Source organism: Protopterus annectens, chromosome 7.part1, assembly GCF_019279795.1.
Source record: "Protopterus annectens isolate FY-2018-M chromosome 7.part1, PAN1.0, whole genome shotgun sequence".
Classification (NCBI taxonomy): domain Eukaryota; kingdom Metazoa; phylum Chordata; order Ceratodontiformes; family Protopteridae; genus Protopterus; species Protopterus annectens.
The window spans coordinates 452326163-452347316 of NC_056740.1; the positions used below are offsets into that span (position 1 = coordinate 452326163).

At 39.4% G+C, this 21154-nt stretch overlaps 1 protein-coding gene across 1 annotated transcript; it reads right to left on the reverse strand.

Moving 5' to 3' along the window:
* Nucleotides 1-2005: 2005 nt before the first annotated feature.
* On the reverse strand, nucleotides 2006-12004 carry LOC122807824 (speriolin-like). Its single transcript, XM_044078915.1, has 4 exons — nucleotides 11573-12004; nucleotides 7315-7758; nucleotides 5233-5354; nucleotides 2006-2718 (listed from the first exon to the last, which is right to left on the reverse strand). Exons 1-4 carry the CDS (start codon nucleotides 11727-11729, stop codon nucleotides 2389-2391), a joined length of 1053 nt encoding a protein of 350 aa, XP_043934850.1. The 5' UTR covers nucleotides 11730-12004; the 3' UTR covers nucleotides 2006-2388.
* Nucleotides 12005-21154: the final 9150 nt, after the last annotated feature.

A 21154-nucleotide genomic window follows, 5' to 3' on the forward strand; every position in this document is an offset into this window, starting at 1 on the left:
GATATTTTATCTGAATATCATCTCAGAGAAGTTACTGTATTTCTAGGCCAGTTTGTCTATGCACATATAACATGAGTACAAGCTCTCTATATTTCTGTGTCTCTACTTATTAAATAGATTGTAAATAAAATCACAAGACTTCTCAAAAATCTATTCAGACTTCTCAAAAATATCTAAGCACTGGAAAGAACAACTTCCGTTCCTTAAGATTGCTTGCTATCCCACTTTCATTCTGAATCTTACCCAACTACTTGTTGATGGGTACACATAATGATTAAGTGATGCTTCCAGTCAGTGGAATGTTGCTCATGCCTTAATTATAACAAGTTTTGTTTTTAATTCTCAAATTTTTATACCATGGTGTGCCCTTCTGAGTTCATTTACCTACAGGAGGGCTTACAGTTGTAGGCTAGGCTATAAATTACCAATTTCAGTCAGTAAAACAACTTTGTGTATTTATTGTTCAATTTGTTTTATTGTTATTTATTGTTATGCTTTAGATAAAACTTTCACAACCTTGGCTTCCTCGGGTATATATAAGAGCAAGTAAATGCCATGGGAAAAGAAGAATGAATCTTCTAAAATAATCACCCAATTCACAAGGAGATGTACTCAGAAAAGAGGGGTTCTATATGAACCACATGTTTAACGTGACCGTGTGTTTCTCAAACTTTCTTAGCTTCAAAGAATATGGCTAGACCATTCCTTGAAAACAGGAAAGTTAAAAAGCAGATCACATTTAACAGCATTTCATACAGCATTAATCATTTCTGAATACCTAGTAGGTGACAAAAATCTTATAATCAAAGTGTTTAAAAGTGATACCATGTAGAGCACTTCAGAAGTGTTAACGGAGTTTCTCACCAAGATTATAACAGCCTGCAATATCTTTTAAGCAACTGTCAATCTTTAAATAAAAGTAAGGAAACCGGTCCGGATAAAGTGCTCTTCATATTAAAACAGATAAATCCAACAGTCCAAAGGCACGAGCACCGCTGAAAGCATGTAGAAAAATAGTTTAATAGGTTAGTGCTTTCATGTCAACAGATGCTTCCTCAAATCATTAACAAAATGCAACAATGAAACCATTTAAATACAGAGACATAATCCTAACAACCAATCAACTAATTTAAAAAAGTGCATGTGACCTCAAATGAGGTTTCAGTGACGCAGCTTCATTCAATCCGAACCCTTAGTCAGACCGTAACAAAATAATCCATCTGACTTCATTCTTTTTTATCTTGTTTTTCAAATCACCCAGACACATGTCCTCTGACAGCAGCTGTATGACCATAAGTACAAAATGATGTTCATTCCCAGCATTTATAACATGTCTGCTGTCAGACCTTCTAATGCTATACAAATGTTCACTTATACGTTCTTTCAATGAACATGTAGTCATACCTGCATAAAATGAAGGGTACGCTCTACATTTAGCCAAATACACTAAGTTGCGAGTACAACAATCAGCATGGAATATATTCCCTCCCAGTGGTCGGATGAACAAAAATGCCACTCTACTATCTACAAAGGAACAAAAATTGCAAGCACCACAATATGTGCCCGAAGGTTTAATCTATATGCAATTTTTGTTCCTTTGTAGATAGTAGAGTGGCATTTTTGTTCATCTGAGCACTGGGAGGGAATATAGGTTTGAATTCCATGCTGATTGTTGTACTCGCAACTTAGTGTATTTGGCTAAATGTAGAGCGTACCCTTCATTTTATGCAGTTATGACTATCCATTCATTGAAAGAACATATGCATGAACATTTGTGTAGTATTAGAAGGTCTGACAGCAGAAAGGCATGTTATAAATTCTGGGAATGAACATAATTTTGTATTTATGTAGCTTCTGTCAGAGGATATGCATCTAGTTGAGTTGAAAAATAAGACAGAAAAGAGTGAAGTCAGATAGATTATTTTGTTACAATCTGACAAAGAGTTTGGATTAAATGAAGCTGTGCCACTGAAACCTCATTTGAGGTCAAGTGCACTTTTTATATGAGTTGACTTGTTGTTAGAATTATGACTCTGTATTTAAAAGGTTTTATTGCTGCATTTTTAATGAACTAAGGAAGTGTCTGTTGATGTGAAAGTGCTTATCTATTAAAATATTTTTCTACATCCTTTCAGCTCTTTTGATTTTGGACTGTTGGATTTAACTGTAGATGTTTGCCAACTTAGTCAGAATTTTTGTAACCTTTATTAAGTTGATTATTTTTTTTTACTAGAAGAACCATTTTACTTGTCACATTTGAATACATATCAGGAAGCCAAGTTATACGATGTATTTGTTACTAAACTATGATTTTTCCCCTTGCACTTTGGGGTCATTTTCAGCAGATTTAAATGGGAATGCCATCTGCCTCAAAGTCAGTATTTTACTTCACCAGAAAAAGATGGGTTTCCCATCTATTACGGATAAATGATGGAGACACTCCAGCAGACAGAGGACATCTTGGGCAACCGTAACTGGTAAAGATATTAAAACAACACAGAAGATAGACGATAAGTCATATGCCTCGTGCTGAGAAGTCCCAGGAGGTGTCTGGTTGGTCAGGGTGCCATAACTGTTGATTATCTCTTCAGAAAACTCCGGGTGAAATTTGTCATTATAACCAAAAGTCTTCAGCTTGTTCATCATGTCTGTATAACGTTGCTCCATCGAAGCTATTTGGGTGTCTTCTACCAAGCCTGTCACAGGATCTGTTGCAACCTGGACACAAAAGGACATGAACAAATCAGTTGATAAAACCAACATAAGACATAGACATTTTTGTCCTCAGGAACTGGAAGATTAATAACAATTTAATCATTTTTATATTCACAACTTCAAAGAAACAAGTGCATTGATGAAATGATTATCAATCTCACAGCCCCTCCCCACACATATACAATAAAGGGTCTATATTAGATTATCGAAGTTTCAGAACTTCGAACACCATATGGTCGACACCATATGATCGAAGTACTGAAACTTAGAAAATCTAAAAAAAAACCCATAAAAAACAAAAGTAACTTCTGTAAGCAGGGGGGGCAATCCCCCCTGCACCCCCCATGTGAGGGGCTGCGCCACCCACACCCCCCACTACTTAAATATACCCCCACACCCCTGCTTAAACAAGTTACTTTTGTTTTTTTTTTTTTGTTTGTTTTTTTTTAGCATTTCGAAGTTTCAGTACTTCGATCATATGGTGTCGACCATATGGTGTTCGAAGTTCTGAAACTTCGATAGTCTAATATAGATCCACAATAAATGATTGCATATTTCATGCATTTTTGAAGTGCTGTACATATAAGTATTATCACAAGCAGGGACTCGGCAATAACAAACACAAAATACCTTGACCGTCTCTCAGTGAAGTGTGACTCAACCCTCCAGGGTGATGTGAGGTGTGAATGTTCAATGCCCTCTCAACAACTATCTCAAAGAACACGTCAACCCTAATCCTGTTTGAGCTATCAGACTGGGTTTGGCAGAAAAAAAGGTTTGCTCACTCATCCAAAACTGAAGAAGCATCTTCAAAGCTGAACCTGTCATATCAGTCACCCTTCTGTCCTCACCCTCCACTGACAGTTACTTCCTAAATCGCATCATTCTGACCAACTGCTAGCTAGAAACTAGATTATGTTGGCAGAAGAACATAAAATAGATATGCTTGCAAAAGGCGATATACTAGAAAGTACATAAATGAAACCACTGAGTGAAAAAAATGGCCAATTTGCAGCCAACATGAGTTCCATCACTTGAAGAAAGCTTAGCAAAAATGTAGGTCATTGCTCAACGTGAGTGGATTAGCCAAGAAGCCTAAAATGGTACAGTTCTATATTTAGGCAAGCATTTAGACAGTAGTTCAGGATTTATTGTGAACTAAGGAAGAATATGACATTAAGAAATAATATAAGGGAAACAGACCTGACCTGACCTTTGTAAAAGCTGCGAATGTCACAACTAATACTTTACCCCAGCAGAATCAACTGATGCTTTTCCAGCCTACCTATCAATTCTGCCAAAACACCCAAATCTCCCCAGTATCACAAGCTAAACTTGTTGGTGTAATCCTTGATCAAAACCTAAAGTTTGATAATTATATAGCACAAACCATATCCAAAGTCCATAAAAAATGTGGAACCCTATACCACTGCAAAAATTATCTAACCAAAAACACTAAAATTACTATATCCAGAACATTGCTCTATGCATCCCCTGTACTAACAAATCCTAACAAGACAGACCTACACAAATTGTCCATGTTACAGATTCACAACCAACTTTAATTTCTGCTCCCACCACTGTCACTCACTAAAACAATAAGATTGGCTAGAACTCCCTAACTTACTAAACTGTAACCAACTCACCATGGATCATTACTTGCTGTACCACCCAAACAAGATTCCTGATCTCTCAGGCTTACGCAACTTTCACAATTCTGCTCACCAACTAAGACCCACAAACAAAGCCCTTTTTGAAGTAGCTACGTGTAGACACAGTGATGGTGAATCACTCTACTCCTACACAGTCGCTAAAATCTGGAATTCTCTTCCACCAGATATCAGATTGCAAAACAGCAGTCCCAGCTTTAAAATCCAATTAAAAGCCACCTCAATCTCATCTGGCCATGTACCTGTGCTGACCATGGGTAGCCCTACTACCACCACCATTCAAATAAATCTTCCTGTGGCACTACTCAAAGGTCAAACACACAAAAAAACTACCATAAGTAAGTGTAGTTTTTAAATGGATGTATATAACTGTATAATATTACTGTGCCTTCTTACTCAAATACATTATATTTTCTGTTTTACTTCTGCACACTCTATATACTGTACTTCTCATCATGGTATGCTATGACTTACTATTGTTTGCTCCGTTAAACTGCACTCCTCTCTGACATTTGTATTTTTATCATGTATGTGGAGCTCTTGTATTTTGTATTTTTATGATTGTCGTGTATGTGAAGATTTTCTCCCCGGGTCTCTGCTGAAAATGGGCACCTGATTTCCCAGTCAGACCAATCTGGTAATCAAACATAAAATAAATAAATGTCTGAATAGCAAGTTAATTAACTATATAAATGCATGTTTATAAACTGCACAATTTCATTTCAGGTGTAATGGACCACAACAGTGGCATCTGAAATACCCAGAGTGAAGAGTTTTTCATAGGAAATGTGAGAGTTGTACTGTAAAAATCCTGCATACTATGCATGGCTTGGGATTACCTACTTACCTGCTTTATATTTTTGAATACATCTTTCAATTTATCTTTGGACAGATCGAAGTCACTGGAGAAGATATGTTTCAGGATTCTTTGGTTAAGCTGGTAACAAATTTCGCCCACAATTTTTTTTTCTGAAATAGACAGTAATGTAGAACACTTGTTAATAACAATACAAAGGAAAATGCACATGCTCACCAGAGCAAGGAAAAGCAACAATATATTACAATTATACCGGGGTACAGAATTAATGTGCTACCGGAGAATTACTATAAAGCATTCAGGTGTAAACAGGAAAGACACAAAGTACTTGTTCCACTGAGTCAGGAGTCTCTAAAGCGAGAACAAGAGAAGGAGGACAAACACAGAAGGACGAGGGAGATACATTTAGCAAGCAGATGGATCAAGGAGGGAAAATGGAAACTAGTGAAGACATGTACACCTGTAGATGTCCAGGGACAGTTGGTATAACAACTAGAACATCGTGAATAAGAGGTAGGGAAAGGATAGGAATGGCATACATGTTACATGTGTCTGTAGTTACAGATTATGTCAGCCACGAAAGAAAATACAAAACAACGAAAACCAAAACATGAAAAAAAACATCTTGTATAAAACAGAACTACTCATACACTTCATCTTCTCTGCACAAGAACTCTACACAAAGCTAAAAGGAACACCCCAAATCAAGTGCACTCTTTAACTACAACTCCAACTCATTCAGAAACACACTAGAACTACAGCTTTTGAACAACACCACCATGAATGACTGCTACACAAAGAAATGTAAACTAGCAAGTTAAAGTACAGTTTGGCATTATTTTTGATCAAGCCAGCATTTCCACAAATTTCTTAGTTAAAACAACAAATCTTGAAAGCCAAATTATTCTTACTTGCATTAGCTCACACTTATAACCATCTATTTATGTCTATATATCTATAGATATACAAATGTACAGAAATGTCTGTACATGTGTGTGTATATATATATATATATATATATATATATATATATATATATATATATATATATATATATATAGATATAGATATACAAATGTACAGAAATGTGTGTGTATATATATCTGTAGATATACAAATGTACAGAAATGTGTATATATATATATATATATATATATATATATATATATATCTGCGTGTGTGTGTGTGTGTGTGTGTGTGTGTATACACACACACACACGTACATATGTAAATATGTGTGATACACACACACACACACACATGCATACTATATATATATATATATATACATATACTTATATGTACACATGACATGCAGATGACAGACATGCACACACACACACACAAACATGCACACACGCGCACACACACGTGCACACACACAATCAGAAAGTTGATATACCATAATGCCAACTTTCAAAACTCTGAGACCAGAATATCACCCGCTCATATGAGAGCTACATCAAGTATTTCTCACAGCAGGCAAAGCAGTATTCCTGCTCTACAACAGTGACAGGAAACCTACCAGAATAAGAATGTTTTCCCTGCACATCACCTGCTACTTACTAACTCTGAGATCGCACAGTCATTGAGAAAAGGGAATATATTTGTACCCCAAGGACTGCCTATCTAAAACAGGGCCATTTTTCTCTCTTTCTCTGTGTATGTGTGTGTGTACATACACACACAACACACACACACACACACACACACACACACACACACACACACGCATGCACACTTAAGAACTACACATGAGGCATGCACATATACAGACATGTGTGAGTGACATTGTGACAGCAAGAGATGTACTTTTGAGTGACAATGGGGAATATGAATCCCTCATTTCACACATTTGTTCGAGGCACCATGTACCTTCTGTGAAAGAAAAAGTGTATTTGTGAATGGGACCAAACGTGTAATTAGATATATAATTGTATCAGAAAGCTTTGTATTTATTTATCCTATTTGCTATGCTTATTTAATATGTTTTATGCACAGTTGTGTCTGTGAGCTGTGACCTTTGAACAGGTAATGGATATGAATTTGTTACTTGTTGAAGGCCTGCTGGCACCATATTTGCTGTATATGTAATTATTTGAATTTTTTTACCTTGTTCTAGTTTCCGTGTTAGCATCTGTTCAGATTCATTGGCGCTGAGGCTTCTGGGTTGTCTGGTTAAGGATGACAATCTGTGGGAAGTGAGCTCATCTGGAGATGAAATGCTGCTGGCTCTGTTAGATCTTCGGACTGATAATGATGTTAGGTGGGAAGCAGTATTCTGTGAAGAAGGCATGCCGCTAACTTCAGCTGGTCTATTCCTTGTGGTGATATGTTTCTGTGAAGATGGTACCTCCCTGGCATAAGACCTCCTTACAGCATGGATGGCACTTCTGTCGGATGTTGTGGTTGAATCTGGTGCTAGGTGGGGAGAAGACCCCCTCACAGATTGGATCCCATAAAATGGACCTTGTCTAACCTGTCTGGATGACGGTGCTGGTTGTATGGGAGTTCTCCATGGGCCATAATTGACATTGACATCAACTGAGTAGGTCACTATGGGGGAAAAAAGGAGTTCAGAATGAAAACCACTGTGTAGATCAGATATGGCATGACACAATTTCTTTCCCATAATTACTTCTCATATGACAAATAATATTTACAATAATGTGCAGAAAACAAATGCAAAAACAGTGTGCTCCTTGTGAAGAATTGTAATGATGTGCCATGGTGGCTTGTGTGTCTTGTCATTAGGCCGTCATCTCCTTCTACCCGTCTCATAATATAATCTGCCAGTTTATTTTGCATTGTATAGCACATATTCCCCTATAGAATTTGTACTTCTAATGGGCGGTGTCTGAGTTCCAGACTTTTCTACAGCATGTACAGCCAAGCAGTTATTCCGGCCATCCTGTTAAAGTTTCAAAAGCTTTTAATTACTTTGGTAGAAAAAGACAAAATTCAGACTTGAACATAATCAATTCCACTAATACTGGGATTCAAGGAAGTTAGTATAATAAAAAAATGTTATCTATAACTGTTAAACAATCGTTGTCAGTACTTAATCATCATCAAACCTTTCTTCCCAAGTTTTCTACACAGCCCAGGGTATCACATCACAGTCACCCTCTCTCTTTCTATACCTCTCAATGCTGCCCTCCTACCTACTTTAACAGTCAGGCTTGACTTGACGCAGGTCTTCTCTCATGTAAACCACCCATCCATGCATCTCGTGTCTCCCAGATCGTCTTAACTGTGGCTACTTTGGCTTCAGCTCTGATGCCCTCATTTCTTTGTCTTGTTACCTCAAGCTTCCACAGCTGTTCTACCTTCACTGCCAAGATTCTGTACCATACAGTAGAACTGGTCACACCACAGTTTTGTACATCTTACCTTTTAGCTCCTCTGGCATTATTTTGTCATACACAACCCCTGACACTCTGAACCACTTGGCTGAAACACTGCTGATTCTGTTTTTGACCTCCTTATTCAGACTTGTCTCATCCTAACCACCTTCCCATACACTTGAAGCTGTAACTGTTAACTTGTTCCAATATTTTCCCATCTATCCAAGAAATGAGATTAAAAGAGGCTCCAAATCCACAAAAAACGTTTAATAAACTAAGAACCAGTAATGTGAAGCACTTTTTGTCTGGTCAAATGGCTGGACTTCTTCAGACAAATTCAAGTAACAGGCACCATTATTAAATACACAACCATTTCCCTCCATACAAAATCTAACCAAATCTGATGCATAATTCTCAATTCAATTAATCAGTTCACCAATTAAAGTTCATTAAGCAAGTAAAGCTTTTTTTAAAAAGGTATAGCTGATAAAAATGTGTTCACATATATATATAAAAACAAAATTCAAAAACACGTATTATAAATGAATATACATATAAAACCACGCACCACTCTATCCTAAAGTTAAAAAATAAAAAGTAAAAATGCTTTTCAAACAGTCAGCCTTTATTGTTAATATTTTCTAAACATCACATTTAAACTAACCAACAATTGCCAAAGGCAAGACATATTATCAAACCATCTATAGTATTAATTATACTGCAAACATCCATAACTTTAAAGAAGTTAGCATAAAAAAATGAAGTTCTTCTTTTGGCTTTTCCCAGTTAGGGATTGCCACAGTGGATCACCTGTCTGCTCATGATTGGCAGTGGAATTTTACGGTGTCAAGTTGCCAGCCCGGCACCCAACCTTCCACAGAAGGAACACACATGCACAGACTCACACCTAGGGCCAATTTAGAGTGTCCAATCCACCTACAGCATGTCTTTGGGATGAGGGAGGAAACTGGAGCACCAGAGGAAATCCTTCCAATGTCATTGAGCAACAAGCAATTATTTTGTAAGAGTAGCACTGGAACATAGCAACAATACTTGGAAATTTCAAGGACCATAAGATCCCTTACCATTTACACCTTTAAGCAGATACATTTACCAGTCCTTTCCACCCTTTTTGAGCACATGGTAGTGCTCCACCTTACTGTAGTTTCATTTGCCTTTGTTGATTCACTTATGTGCCTTCTGTTTTATATGTTTAGAGATGGCCAAGTGTATTTAAGTCAGTTAAAATACTACTCCTGGAAAACAGATTTGTACACAAAATGTTGCCATCTCAAACAATTATTCCATAGCCAATGTCTACTCTCCTTCATAGCAGCATGTCCATACTGCCTCATTTACTTAAATTCAGATGCGTAATAATCGCCATTTATGCAACGGTACCCCCTGCAGCTCTTGCTTTTACTACCAAATGTTGGCAAGAGGTTCCATTTCCCAAGATCTTATCAGACCTTCATAAAACCGGTTACGTCAAACATCTTCATTCATTGTGAAAGTATGACAAAGCGGCACCCACCCCAAAAAAGAAAAGGAATAGAGGGGGAAAGCAGAGAGGCAAGAAAACAGGAAAAGAAAGGTCTTCCAAGTAAAACAAGGCTGTAAGGCAGACTCAGGGAAGTGCACTGGCGTTTAACTGCTCAGTACTAAGGGATATTACATCGGGGCTGCGCAGTGGTGCCGCGGTTTGCGCAATTCGCGGGTTGGATTCTCGGCTGGGGTGCTTTCTGCACGTCCTGCCTGCGTTCGCACGAGTCCGCTCCGGGTGCTCCAGTTTCCTCCCACATTCCCAAACTGTGGTGCAGGTGGATCGGACACTCTGAACTGCCCTGTGTGCGCCTCCTAAGGACGGCTGTGCGCACGGCTGGCAGCTGGATACCATTGTGCTGGCACTCGGTCTGCGGATCAGGGATCCGTTGGGACGGCTCCTGTCGGGACTGCATTATTAAGCACGGACCCGCGAGGGCATCTCGTGTCTGAAGACCACAATCAGTGTGATGTCAAAAAAGCAGCTCGTGGGTCCTTTTATTTTTGGTCGTGACGTAGCGTTACCCCGCTCAAAGAAATGAAATCTGTCAATCAGCACATGTTCTGGGAGCCCCTGCAGGAACCCTTCCAGTGCGTGTTAAAGTGCAAACAAGTAAAGGCATCTGCAGACTTTAAAGCTACCACCTTGTCACATTACCAAAACCATGCGACTTTTTTCCAGCTGAGACAGAAATAATTTGGAGGAAAAACCACTCTCTCTTCTCAGCATTACAAAAATACAATTTTCTATCTATCATTATGAAAGTGTCTAATTTTAAATTATACTTGCTTCAGTGATTTTATACTATACCAATAGATGGGTCACTGCTTTAGACATTTCTTGGAAAGTTAGAAAATGCATGTTTCGCCTAAAATGACGGGGCAGTTAACACTATTTCCATTAATGACCACTGTTCATCTAAGGACGTGCCCTACAAAATGCTATACTGAAGCAAAGCATTTATAACCAAGACTTCACGTTCCTCCTGACCCTGAAACTGCTTGCCAGTCTGCCAAGGTGTGTACAAAAGGCTCTGGCCATATATACTAATCTTCAGAATTTGGGCATGAACACTTGGGGGTATAAAAGCAGACAACTGGGGGCAGACTTTAATTATTGCTCTGAAAGTCAGAACATTTCTAGAATAAAACGTTTTATATTAGCATGCATTTTGAAAGGATAGTCTGGCAAATGTCTGTTCCTATTTACTGTGAGTTCAGTCCAAAATTATTTGTCATAAATTATAGATTTTATGAGGAGCACACCAAAAATACGAGGCAAAAATCTGGGCATACTGTGAAATTCTAGACAGTTAATAACTAAGTCTGCCACTTAAAAGTTGCAAATTTTTTATATAAAATTAATTAGCAACGTCCTACTAGTCAAGCACGTTGATATCTGAAGAAATAGACTCTGCGCACCAGTCCTAAAGGACAGCCATAGTTACTTAAATCTCAAAGGAGTCCACAAAAAACAGTACCTGGAGTCTGAGTCTCCACTTCAGGACTAGGGATGGGCAGCTGCTGCAAACCTTCTTCTTCCTGAAGGCCCTTGACCTCTTCAGCCATTTGGGTTTCCATTTCTTTCAGTCTGTTAAGCTCTCTCGTCAAGTCCTCTGTATTTTGGGGTTCGGCCATGTTTACCTTAAAGTTCACTTATCGAGCGATTATCAAATTTGAAGTTCAGTGCTACCTTTTTTTTATTTCTGACTTATATAGCTTAGGGTCCGTCATCATAACACTTTTGTGACGTAACGTTAACCATCAGCTAGAGAACGAACCTGACTGGTTTATTTAATGTGTACACGTCAGCGTGTTGCCATGGCTCCCTCTGTGACGCAGCAGATCCAAACGCCTTTTATTGCTGCCCACATTATCAAAAGTTAGTTGATGGAGCTGAATTATGATATTACAGGGACGTTTTAGCGCTGCGACAGTTTTCTCCTTTCAGGTGTATTTCTTCCCCACCTGTTGATCCATCCAGCCAAGAGGTAGGGGTGTCACTTCAGCAGTGACAATCATTTCCAGCCAAAGTTCACACAGCCACATGGCTGCCACCACTACAAACAAGTAGTTAGGCAATCAAGGGTTACCACCTGCCCCATTTTGCGAGGGACAGTCCCTCTTTGGGCAGTTGTGTCCTGCAAAAAATTGTAAAAATGGCAAATGTCCTGAGATTTTAGGACAAAATTATTTCCTATATTATATGTAATAGTTACTATTAGAAAAATATGTATTAATGTGTGTATGCTTAATGCCAATTAATAATCAAAAGAATTAATACGCTTTTCATTCTATTTTACATGCACTGTGTTATATATAAATTGGGTTTCATATGAGACTGAAAAAGATGCTTTTTTGAAAACTTTTTTGAAACTTGCAAGATGCCCTCTGACCTAGTAATTGCTAGCACAGCAATATTCATGTTTATGCCTTTTGGAAATGTACTTGAGAAGCAGGTGCTTATCTGCTAGGTCAGGAACGAATGAATGAACAATACTATATTCTGTAAATGTAATGATTTTAGACAATCAGCTCTGTTCGAAGCATGAGAACATGTGCAGCTGCAGAAGCTTAGAGATAAAGTAGACAAAGGATTATTAGAGAAATGAACTGTTAGCACTGTGCTTGAATTAGCCATAGTACCTTGAATGGTAACATAACGTATCTAACTGGTAGTAATCAAGGCCATGTTGTTTTCCTCAGGAAGTTTCTCACAAAAATTGATAAATCATTAATTTGATTATATCAATTTAAAATGTTTTTTGAAATATAGATAGGTGTTTGAGACCATATGCATGTGATCCATGTGTGTTTCGTGTGAGGTGTACATGTGTGTACACATACATGTTCATATCACTCTGATTCCCTTCAGAGACATGATATGATTTACATTATTCATATATATATATATATATATATATATATATATATATATATAATATACATATTTTTCTGTTTTATACATATATTACATTTTATATATATTATATTATATACATTTTGGTGTGTGTACTTGTGTGTATATATCATCACCATTTTTATATTGTCATATATTTTTTACGACATTTATATATATATTTTTTCATATGTGTATTTTATATTTTCATAGTGACTGTTTGGTTCTATGTTTGTGTGTGTGTGTGTGTATGTATGTGTGTGTGTGTGTGTGTGTGTGTGTGTGTGTGTGTGTGTGTGCGTGTGTGAGTGTGGTGGGGGGGTACAAGTCTATATGTGCATATGTGTGTGTGTGTGTGTGTGTGTGTGTGTGTGTGCGGGTGTGTGTATGCACGTGATTGTTGTGTCTATGTGGGAGAGGTCTTTGGATATGCATTTCATATGCTCAAGTTGATTATTATGCTATTCACACAGCATGAATTTACACTGCATTTGTATGACTGTATTTTTGCATTTATACATATGTATGTGTGTATATATGTGTATATACATTCATTTGTATGTGTGTGTATATATATATATATATATATATATATATATTTTTTTTTTTTTTTTTTTTTGTTATCATTACGACAATACTTCATTTTTGTAGAAAATCACATTTGTTATTTTTTCAGTTTGATGGTCATGATGTCATTTCCTGTTTAGTAAGTTATTTAAGGAACTGGAAATCATTTGAAAAGGTTTCTGAGGAAGTTCATGTATTAAACAGTGGATGAAAGCGTTAAATGTTTGGCTTCTGGTTTACTTGATTTTTTTGCCAGCAGGTCTGCAGTTCATTTTTTCATTTTGATTGGTTGTCAGCATAGTACCTTGAATGGTAACATAACATGTATCTAACTGGTAGTAATCAAGGCCATGTTGTTTTCCTCAGGAAGTTTTACATAAAAATTGATAAATCAGCAGAAATTCATGGAATGATGGTCAACAGATGATGATGAGAAAGGTGGTGATCTGTTACGTCAGTTTGATAGGCCATGTCTAGTTAGAGAATGTATAAAAATGAAAGTATTTCCTGTTTCTAGTCAGACAAACTCTGTAATAGCACGTTTTTGTCTCCTTGCTGCAAGATTAAAGTGCCTTAACCTGAACCTACCGTGTTTTGATCATTTTTAAAGTATATTTTTCCTTTGACAGTTACATAAATCAGTTATTCTGTATCTGAAGCACCTACATGTTATAAGAAACAGAATAAGCAAATAAAATGCTACAACAATAAGCTTTTATTTAGGCAAAAAAAAAAGTGAAGTTAATGTGGATTGCACCTCTTTTGAGTGAAAAGTCTCTCGTTGTTCTTTCAGCATAAAGATTTGTCTCACCCATGAAACACCCCCTTTTTAATTAAACACCCCCTTTTTAATTATGCATGCATTCCAGCCCCTCGTCCCGTCTACTGCCAGGCATAAAACATTCTGGCACTGACACAGGAACTAATCTCTCAAGTTAAGTTACTTAATTTATGTATTTTTTTAACGGAGTGTTTCTGAGGAAAATGTGTCAGCTTCTGTAACAATAACGTTACAACTGTCCTTTTTAGCCGCTGGTGTGACATCACTATTTTACTGCCTCATATATGCACATTGTATCCCTAATCCATTTGGATTTTCTGGTTGGAGATTGCATTATCCACACTCCATATAAAAACAGTTTATATTGTTTATATAGAGAGCCTACTGTCACCATAGCCAATTTGTATCCAAAAGCATCTCTTATTATGTACTTAATTATACCATCACCATATAGTACTTCCTCTAACTGATACAAAGTGTAAATGCTAAAAATCATATTTCTGTAAATGTTTTGTATACTACAAAATGAATAACCACTGCTGCTACAGCTACTCTGTATACAAATCCTCTCTCTCCTTATTTGTTAATTGCACCCCAGTGCATGCTATTCCTACTCTGTATACTTATGTAATCTCTTTATTTAATTGTATTCTCAGCACGTGTTATATACTATGCTTGATATGCATAGTTATTATTGTTAAATGGAGCTTTTCTCCCCGGGCCTCCACTGAAAACCAGCTCTTCTTGGCCCAGTGGATTTCCCCGGTCATAAAAATGAAATAAATAAATAAATAAATACTACAGTTCAGGTTGCATTTTTGCACCTGCATTTCGTCCACACATTTTTCCTTCCTTTTTTTCTATAAGTGTTCTATTCCCATTTTGTTAGGTATACAGATGAACTGCACTGCTGAAACGGTTTGTGCTGCACGTCAGCCTCACAACTGTTAATAATTTCAACGCATCCGTCCTAACTTCCACAAAGTCCACGGAAATATATTTATTTGATGTATGCTCTTCCTCTGTTGGGAGGGTGGCCTAATGGTTAAGGTGTTTGCCTTGCAAGCACAAGGTACAGGGCTTGAGTCTCACAAGGGATAATTGACTAGGCTTAAAATGGCTCACAAGGGCAATTAGCTTAGTACTAATCTATGACCCATTTGTTATCCAAGTGTGCATCACTTTTGTTTCTTGATGAATTACAAAATGAACTGGCACCTCACCTAAGTGTCATGTTTAATCATAGCCTCACCTCAGGTCAGGCTTCATGCCCAATGAGTGGCGCACAGCTACAGTTATCCCACTCCACAAGGGGGGATCCACCTTGGATCCTGGGAACTATCGTCCCATCAGTCTGATGAGCCTGATCTGCAAAGCCATGGAACGCATTATCATGGAACTTATAAACAAAGACATTGGCAACCTTCAAACACTGGACCCCACCCAGGTTGGTTTCATAAAGGGCCGATCTTGTCTCCTCAACCTGATTGACTTCTTCAAATCAGTCTCCAGAGTCGTGGACAAGGGTAAGGTGGTCCACACAGCCTATCTGGACCTCGCCAAGGCCTTCAACACCATCCCCCACGCTGGAATCATAGATAAACTTACTAAGCTGGGCATTAATCCCTAGGTCACTCAATGGATTGTCAACTCACTTACTGACAGAACCCACACTGTAAAAGTAGCAGACTCAAAATCCAGCTCCAGACAAGTGTCAAGCGGAGTACCTCAGGGTTCAGTTCTGGGACCGCTCTTGTTTGGCATCTACTTTTCTGAAGTGCAGGCCAGCACTAAGGGACTCTGGCTAACAAAGTTTGCAGATGACTGCAAACTGGGAGCCATTACTGAATCCCCAAATGATGTGGATATTCTACACAAGCGATGCTTGGTGCCAGATACATGGACTCAAGCTCAATGACAAGAAATGTATAGTTATCCCCTTTGGGAAAAAACATGTACCCATGAATTACCACATAAGTGGCAGTACACTAAATACTGAAAATGTGATAAGGGACTTAGGGACACAGGTAGACAGTGGTCTCACCTTCAATAACCACATCGCCACAACAGTCAGGAAATATTTCTATGTGGCACACCTCATCACTAAGGGCTTTTCATCCAGAAAAAAGGAGGTCATTGTCCCACTGTACTCATCCCTCATTAGACCCATTATAGAGTACAATGCTCCATTTGGTATGTACCTCACAAGACATCTGCAACAACTGGAAAGGCCACAAAAATACCTCACTAAAAGAATCACAGGCCTAAAGCAGATGCCCTATGTTGACCATCTAAAAAAACTCCAGCTATACTCTGTTGCATATCATCTACTCAGAGGTGATCTCTGCTTAACATACAAGGCCATGTCAAACCCAGTGCTGTTGGACATGCTCCACTTAAAGAAATCCCAATCCCTCAGAGCCACATGCTCCAGGGGTCACCACAATGAACAAAACATGCTGAAGGGATAGGTTCCTGACCCAGAAACTCCCCATACTCTGGAATAGACTGCCCATACATGTCAAGCCTTTTTAGCCCTCTTCAAAAGGAACCTTGATGATTGGATGGGAGATAGGAAATTCACCCCGGGGATCAGGGAAGTAAATATTCTGGGAAGAAATAGCCAGGGAATTGTTATGGCTAGGTTTGTATAGGCCCTAGGGCCAATAGCCTAGTACCAACCTATAAATATATGAACCTATAATTCTTCCATACGTTGGCTGGTATTATTTGAGACTAGTTTCTGGTTACTGCTGCTCAGGTTATGTTTTGTTTTCTGTATTTTTATTTATTTTTTTCTTAGATTTGGTGGCTCAGTTTATCGGAGCTGCACAGTTTGCCATTTTTAGGCAGAGATCTGAAGTCATAGCTCACAACCACTTAGCACAAAAAAATCTGGATAAAGCCAAAAATAATGGGGGTCAGAGCCCCAAAATAGGAACACATTTTAAATATTTCTCATATAAACTTAGAAAGTTGCTAGAATAAAAAGTTTTGTATTACCATGTATTTTCTGAAGGATATGAAGTCTGAAACACAAATGCCTGTCATTATTTAATTTATTTTATTTAACATTTGTTAACTGGGAAAGTCCGACTGATTTACCTCAAAAATCCAGAAAATCACAAATGTTATGAAGAACAGAGCAAAAATATGAGGCAAATATCTGGACATTGTGTGAAAATCTGGATTTGTTGAGAGGTAAGTGCACCTAAGAGATTCCAAGGCATCTGCAGAAATCTTCAACTTGTGTTCTGTATTTCACTGAATTGTTGCTTCATTTTATACTGTTTTTGCTGCTGGGACTGATTCATCCTGCACTTGTGCATTTTGCTTTAACTGCCTTAAACATCACAGGCTAGACTCAGACTTGTTGAATCTAGACTGTTTGGTATCACTTGAGCACTAAAAGCAGCCATCTTACATTAAGAGGGCCCCCATGCACTCTTGTCTAAAAGCAGCCATCTTACATTAAGAGAGCCTCCATGCACTCTTGTGGCAGAAATGTGTAGCTCAGCACCCATCTGAGTTGTTGGAGATTTCCAGTTTAAAGGCTCCCTGAGGGGCTTTCCTGTTGGTAAATTATCTTAGAACTGTTTAAATTCATTTGTATTTAACTCATTACAGGTGCTTCTCTAGGCATTTCTGCAGTTACCTCCTACTACACCTCTTGGCGTCACATATTACTTGTTAGTATTTGCATTAATAATTCCAAAACCATGTTACATACAAGGTATCAGAATATTTTATCTTGAAGCATACATGATGGCAAACAGAATTGTATTGATATTTGACCTCTGTCAGTAAGTATTTGTTAGACCTGTAAGCCACACCCACTTGGAGTTAAAGGTACACACTCAAAAGAGCTGAATTGGAGGGAATGAGTTAAGCACCGCACTTGCACAGCTTTGGGCTCAGAGTTTGGCATAGCTCCACACTGTGCAACGGGAGTTAGAGGTGCCTTGTATAGAATGCAAACACCTAGAATCACATTTTTTCCCTGAACGCTACTCAGTGAATCCCTCTCATGTTTCCTTGCTGCTTTTCAGGCAACCTGGTTGCTCACTGCTGCACTACAGGTAGCTCAGCTAAGCACTGTCAAGTGTTGCTGCACTGCAGGTAGCTCAGCTAAGCACTGTCAGGCATCGCTGCACTGCAGGCAGCTCAGCTAAGCACTGTCAGGCATTGCTGCACTGCAGGCAGCTCATCAAGCACTGTCAAGCATCGCTGCACTGCAGGCAGCTCAGCCAAGCACTGTCAGGCGTCGCTGCACTGCAGGCAGCTCAGCCAAGCACTGTCAGGCATTGCTGCACTGCAGGCAGCTCAGCCAAGCACTGTCAGGTGTCGCTGCATGACAGGCAGCTCAGCTAAGCACTGTCAGGCGTCGCTGCACTGCAGGCAGCTCAGCCAAGCACTGTCAGGCATCGCTGCACTGCAGGCAGCTCAGCCAAACACTGTCAGGCATCGCTGCACTGCAGGCAGCTCAGCCAAGCACTGTCAGGTGTCGCTGCACTGCAGGCAGCTCAGCCAAGCACTGTCAGGCGTCGCTGCACTGCAGGCAGCTCAGCCAAGTACTGTCAGGCGTCGCTGCACTGCAGGCAGCTCATCAAGCACTCCCACTTTCTTCACTAATCCTATATAGTTTTAAGTCCCCTTGGTAATCCCAGAGCAGTAGCTAATTTTCTTCCCTTCCACAAAAAAGGAATTGCCTGATGCTACGGACAGTCAGTTTCCTAACATTTCTCCATCCAGCCTGATTGCCATGGGTATCCTGAGGCAATGTTGCAGTTGCCTCATGTATACAGACAACCACCTAACATACTGGTACAAAACAGATTCCACCAGTACACATAACAACTCATATAACAGTGTGTCAGCAGTCAAGCCCCTAAGGCAAAACACTTCTCAACCAAGTTTCCTAGTCATAGATGACTCAATAGTGAGACACACAGACATCCCTCTCATCAGGCTGGACAAGAAGAAAGTCACGGTCAACTGACTGTCGGGTGCCAGGATCTGCCAAGTCACACACGTACTCAAGTAATTTAGCAGCAATTACTGTTATGACTCTGTCATAGTATATGCTGGAGTGAATGACTTGAGATGTACCTCCCTGGATTATATGAAGAGACATGATAGAGCTGTCAGATTATGTGTGTCAGGCAGGTTTGTCCCTAGCCCTAAGCAGCATTCTACCTTCAGCTAGGATGATCCCATGGACAGAACCGACATGGTGAGAGTTGCTTGCGGGAGTTAGGTCCAACTCTAAACCAATTACATGTTGCGTTCCCCAGGGATCAGTCCTAGGACCCCTCCTGTTTGGCATATACTTCTCAGAGGTACAGGGAAGCACAGGAGAACTATGGCTGACCAAGTTCACAGACGACTGCAAACTAGGGGCTATAATTGACTCTCCAGCTGGCACAGACATCCTCCAAAAGGGTCTCACTGAGACAGATACCTGGTGTCAAAATCATGGCCTCGATCTAAATGCCAAAAAGTGCATAGTCATCTCCTTTGGAAAAAACAAAGTACCCACAAACTACCACATAGGTGGTAGTCCCCTAAATACTGAAGACGTAATAAGGGATCTGGGGACTCAAGTAGATAGTAATCTCACCTTTGATAATCACATTACCAAAGTGGTTAGAAAATCCTTCTACATGGCCCACCTAATCACAAAAGGGTTTGCATCCAGTTCAAAAGAGGTCATTGTGCCCCTCTACTCATCACTCATCAGACCAATCATAGAGTACAACGCTCCATTTGGGATGTACCTTACAAGACACCTGCAACAGCTGGAAAGACCACAGAAGTACCTCACCAAGAGGATCACTGGCCTGAAACAGATGCCCTATGCAGCTCAACTGAAGAAACTCCAGCTGTACTCGGTTACATACCTCCTACTCAGAGGTGATCTCTGCCTGACATACAAGGCTATGTCCAACCGAGAATTGATGGACATGCTCCACCTAAAGAAAACCTTATCCCCTCGAGCCACACGCTCTAAGGATCTAAACCTCACCACAACAATAAATAGGACATGCTGGAGGGATAGATTCCTGTCCCAGACACTTCCCTCACTCTGGAACAAGATTCCAATCTACATTAGGCAGAGCTCCTCACTAACAATCTTCAAAAGAATCCTTGACGAGTGGATGGGAAACAGAAAGTTTACCCCGGAGATCACTTCAGTGGCTCTGCTGGACAGAGGCACAGAGAACTAATCTAAGGGGGTGGCGAAAGCCAGCACATTCTGGCTAGGCTTATAAATACCTTTGGGAGATAGCCTAGTACCTAGCATATACTTCTCAGAGGTACAGGGAAGCACAGGAGGACTATGGCTGACCAAGTTCACAGATGACTGCAAACTAGGGGCTATAATTGACTCTCCAGCTGGCACAGACATCCTCCAAAAGGGTCTCACTGAGACAGATACCTGGTGTCAAAATCATGGCCTCAATCTAAATGCCAAAAAGTGCATAGTCATCTCCTTTGGAAAAAACAAAGTACCCACAAACTACCACATAGGTGGTAGTCCCCTAAATACGGAGTCTTCTGGTGTCACTCCAAGAGGATCCAGTATTTCTCAACTTAGCAAGACATGGTCGACAGACCTTGATGCTTCTCCAGAGATGGCCTTCACCTGTCTCATCAAGGGTTTAGGATATTGGAAAAGACGCTTGCCTCCCTCTTAGAGCCTTTGTTTAGGTTATGTCAAAACAACAAAACTTCTGACATAGAAAAATTCACTAGAAACAAACTCAAGATCCTGCTGCTTAATGCTAGGAGCCTAAACAGTAAGCTGCACTCCCT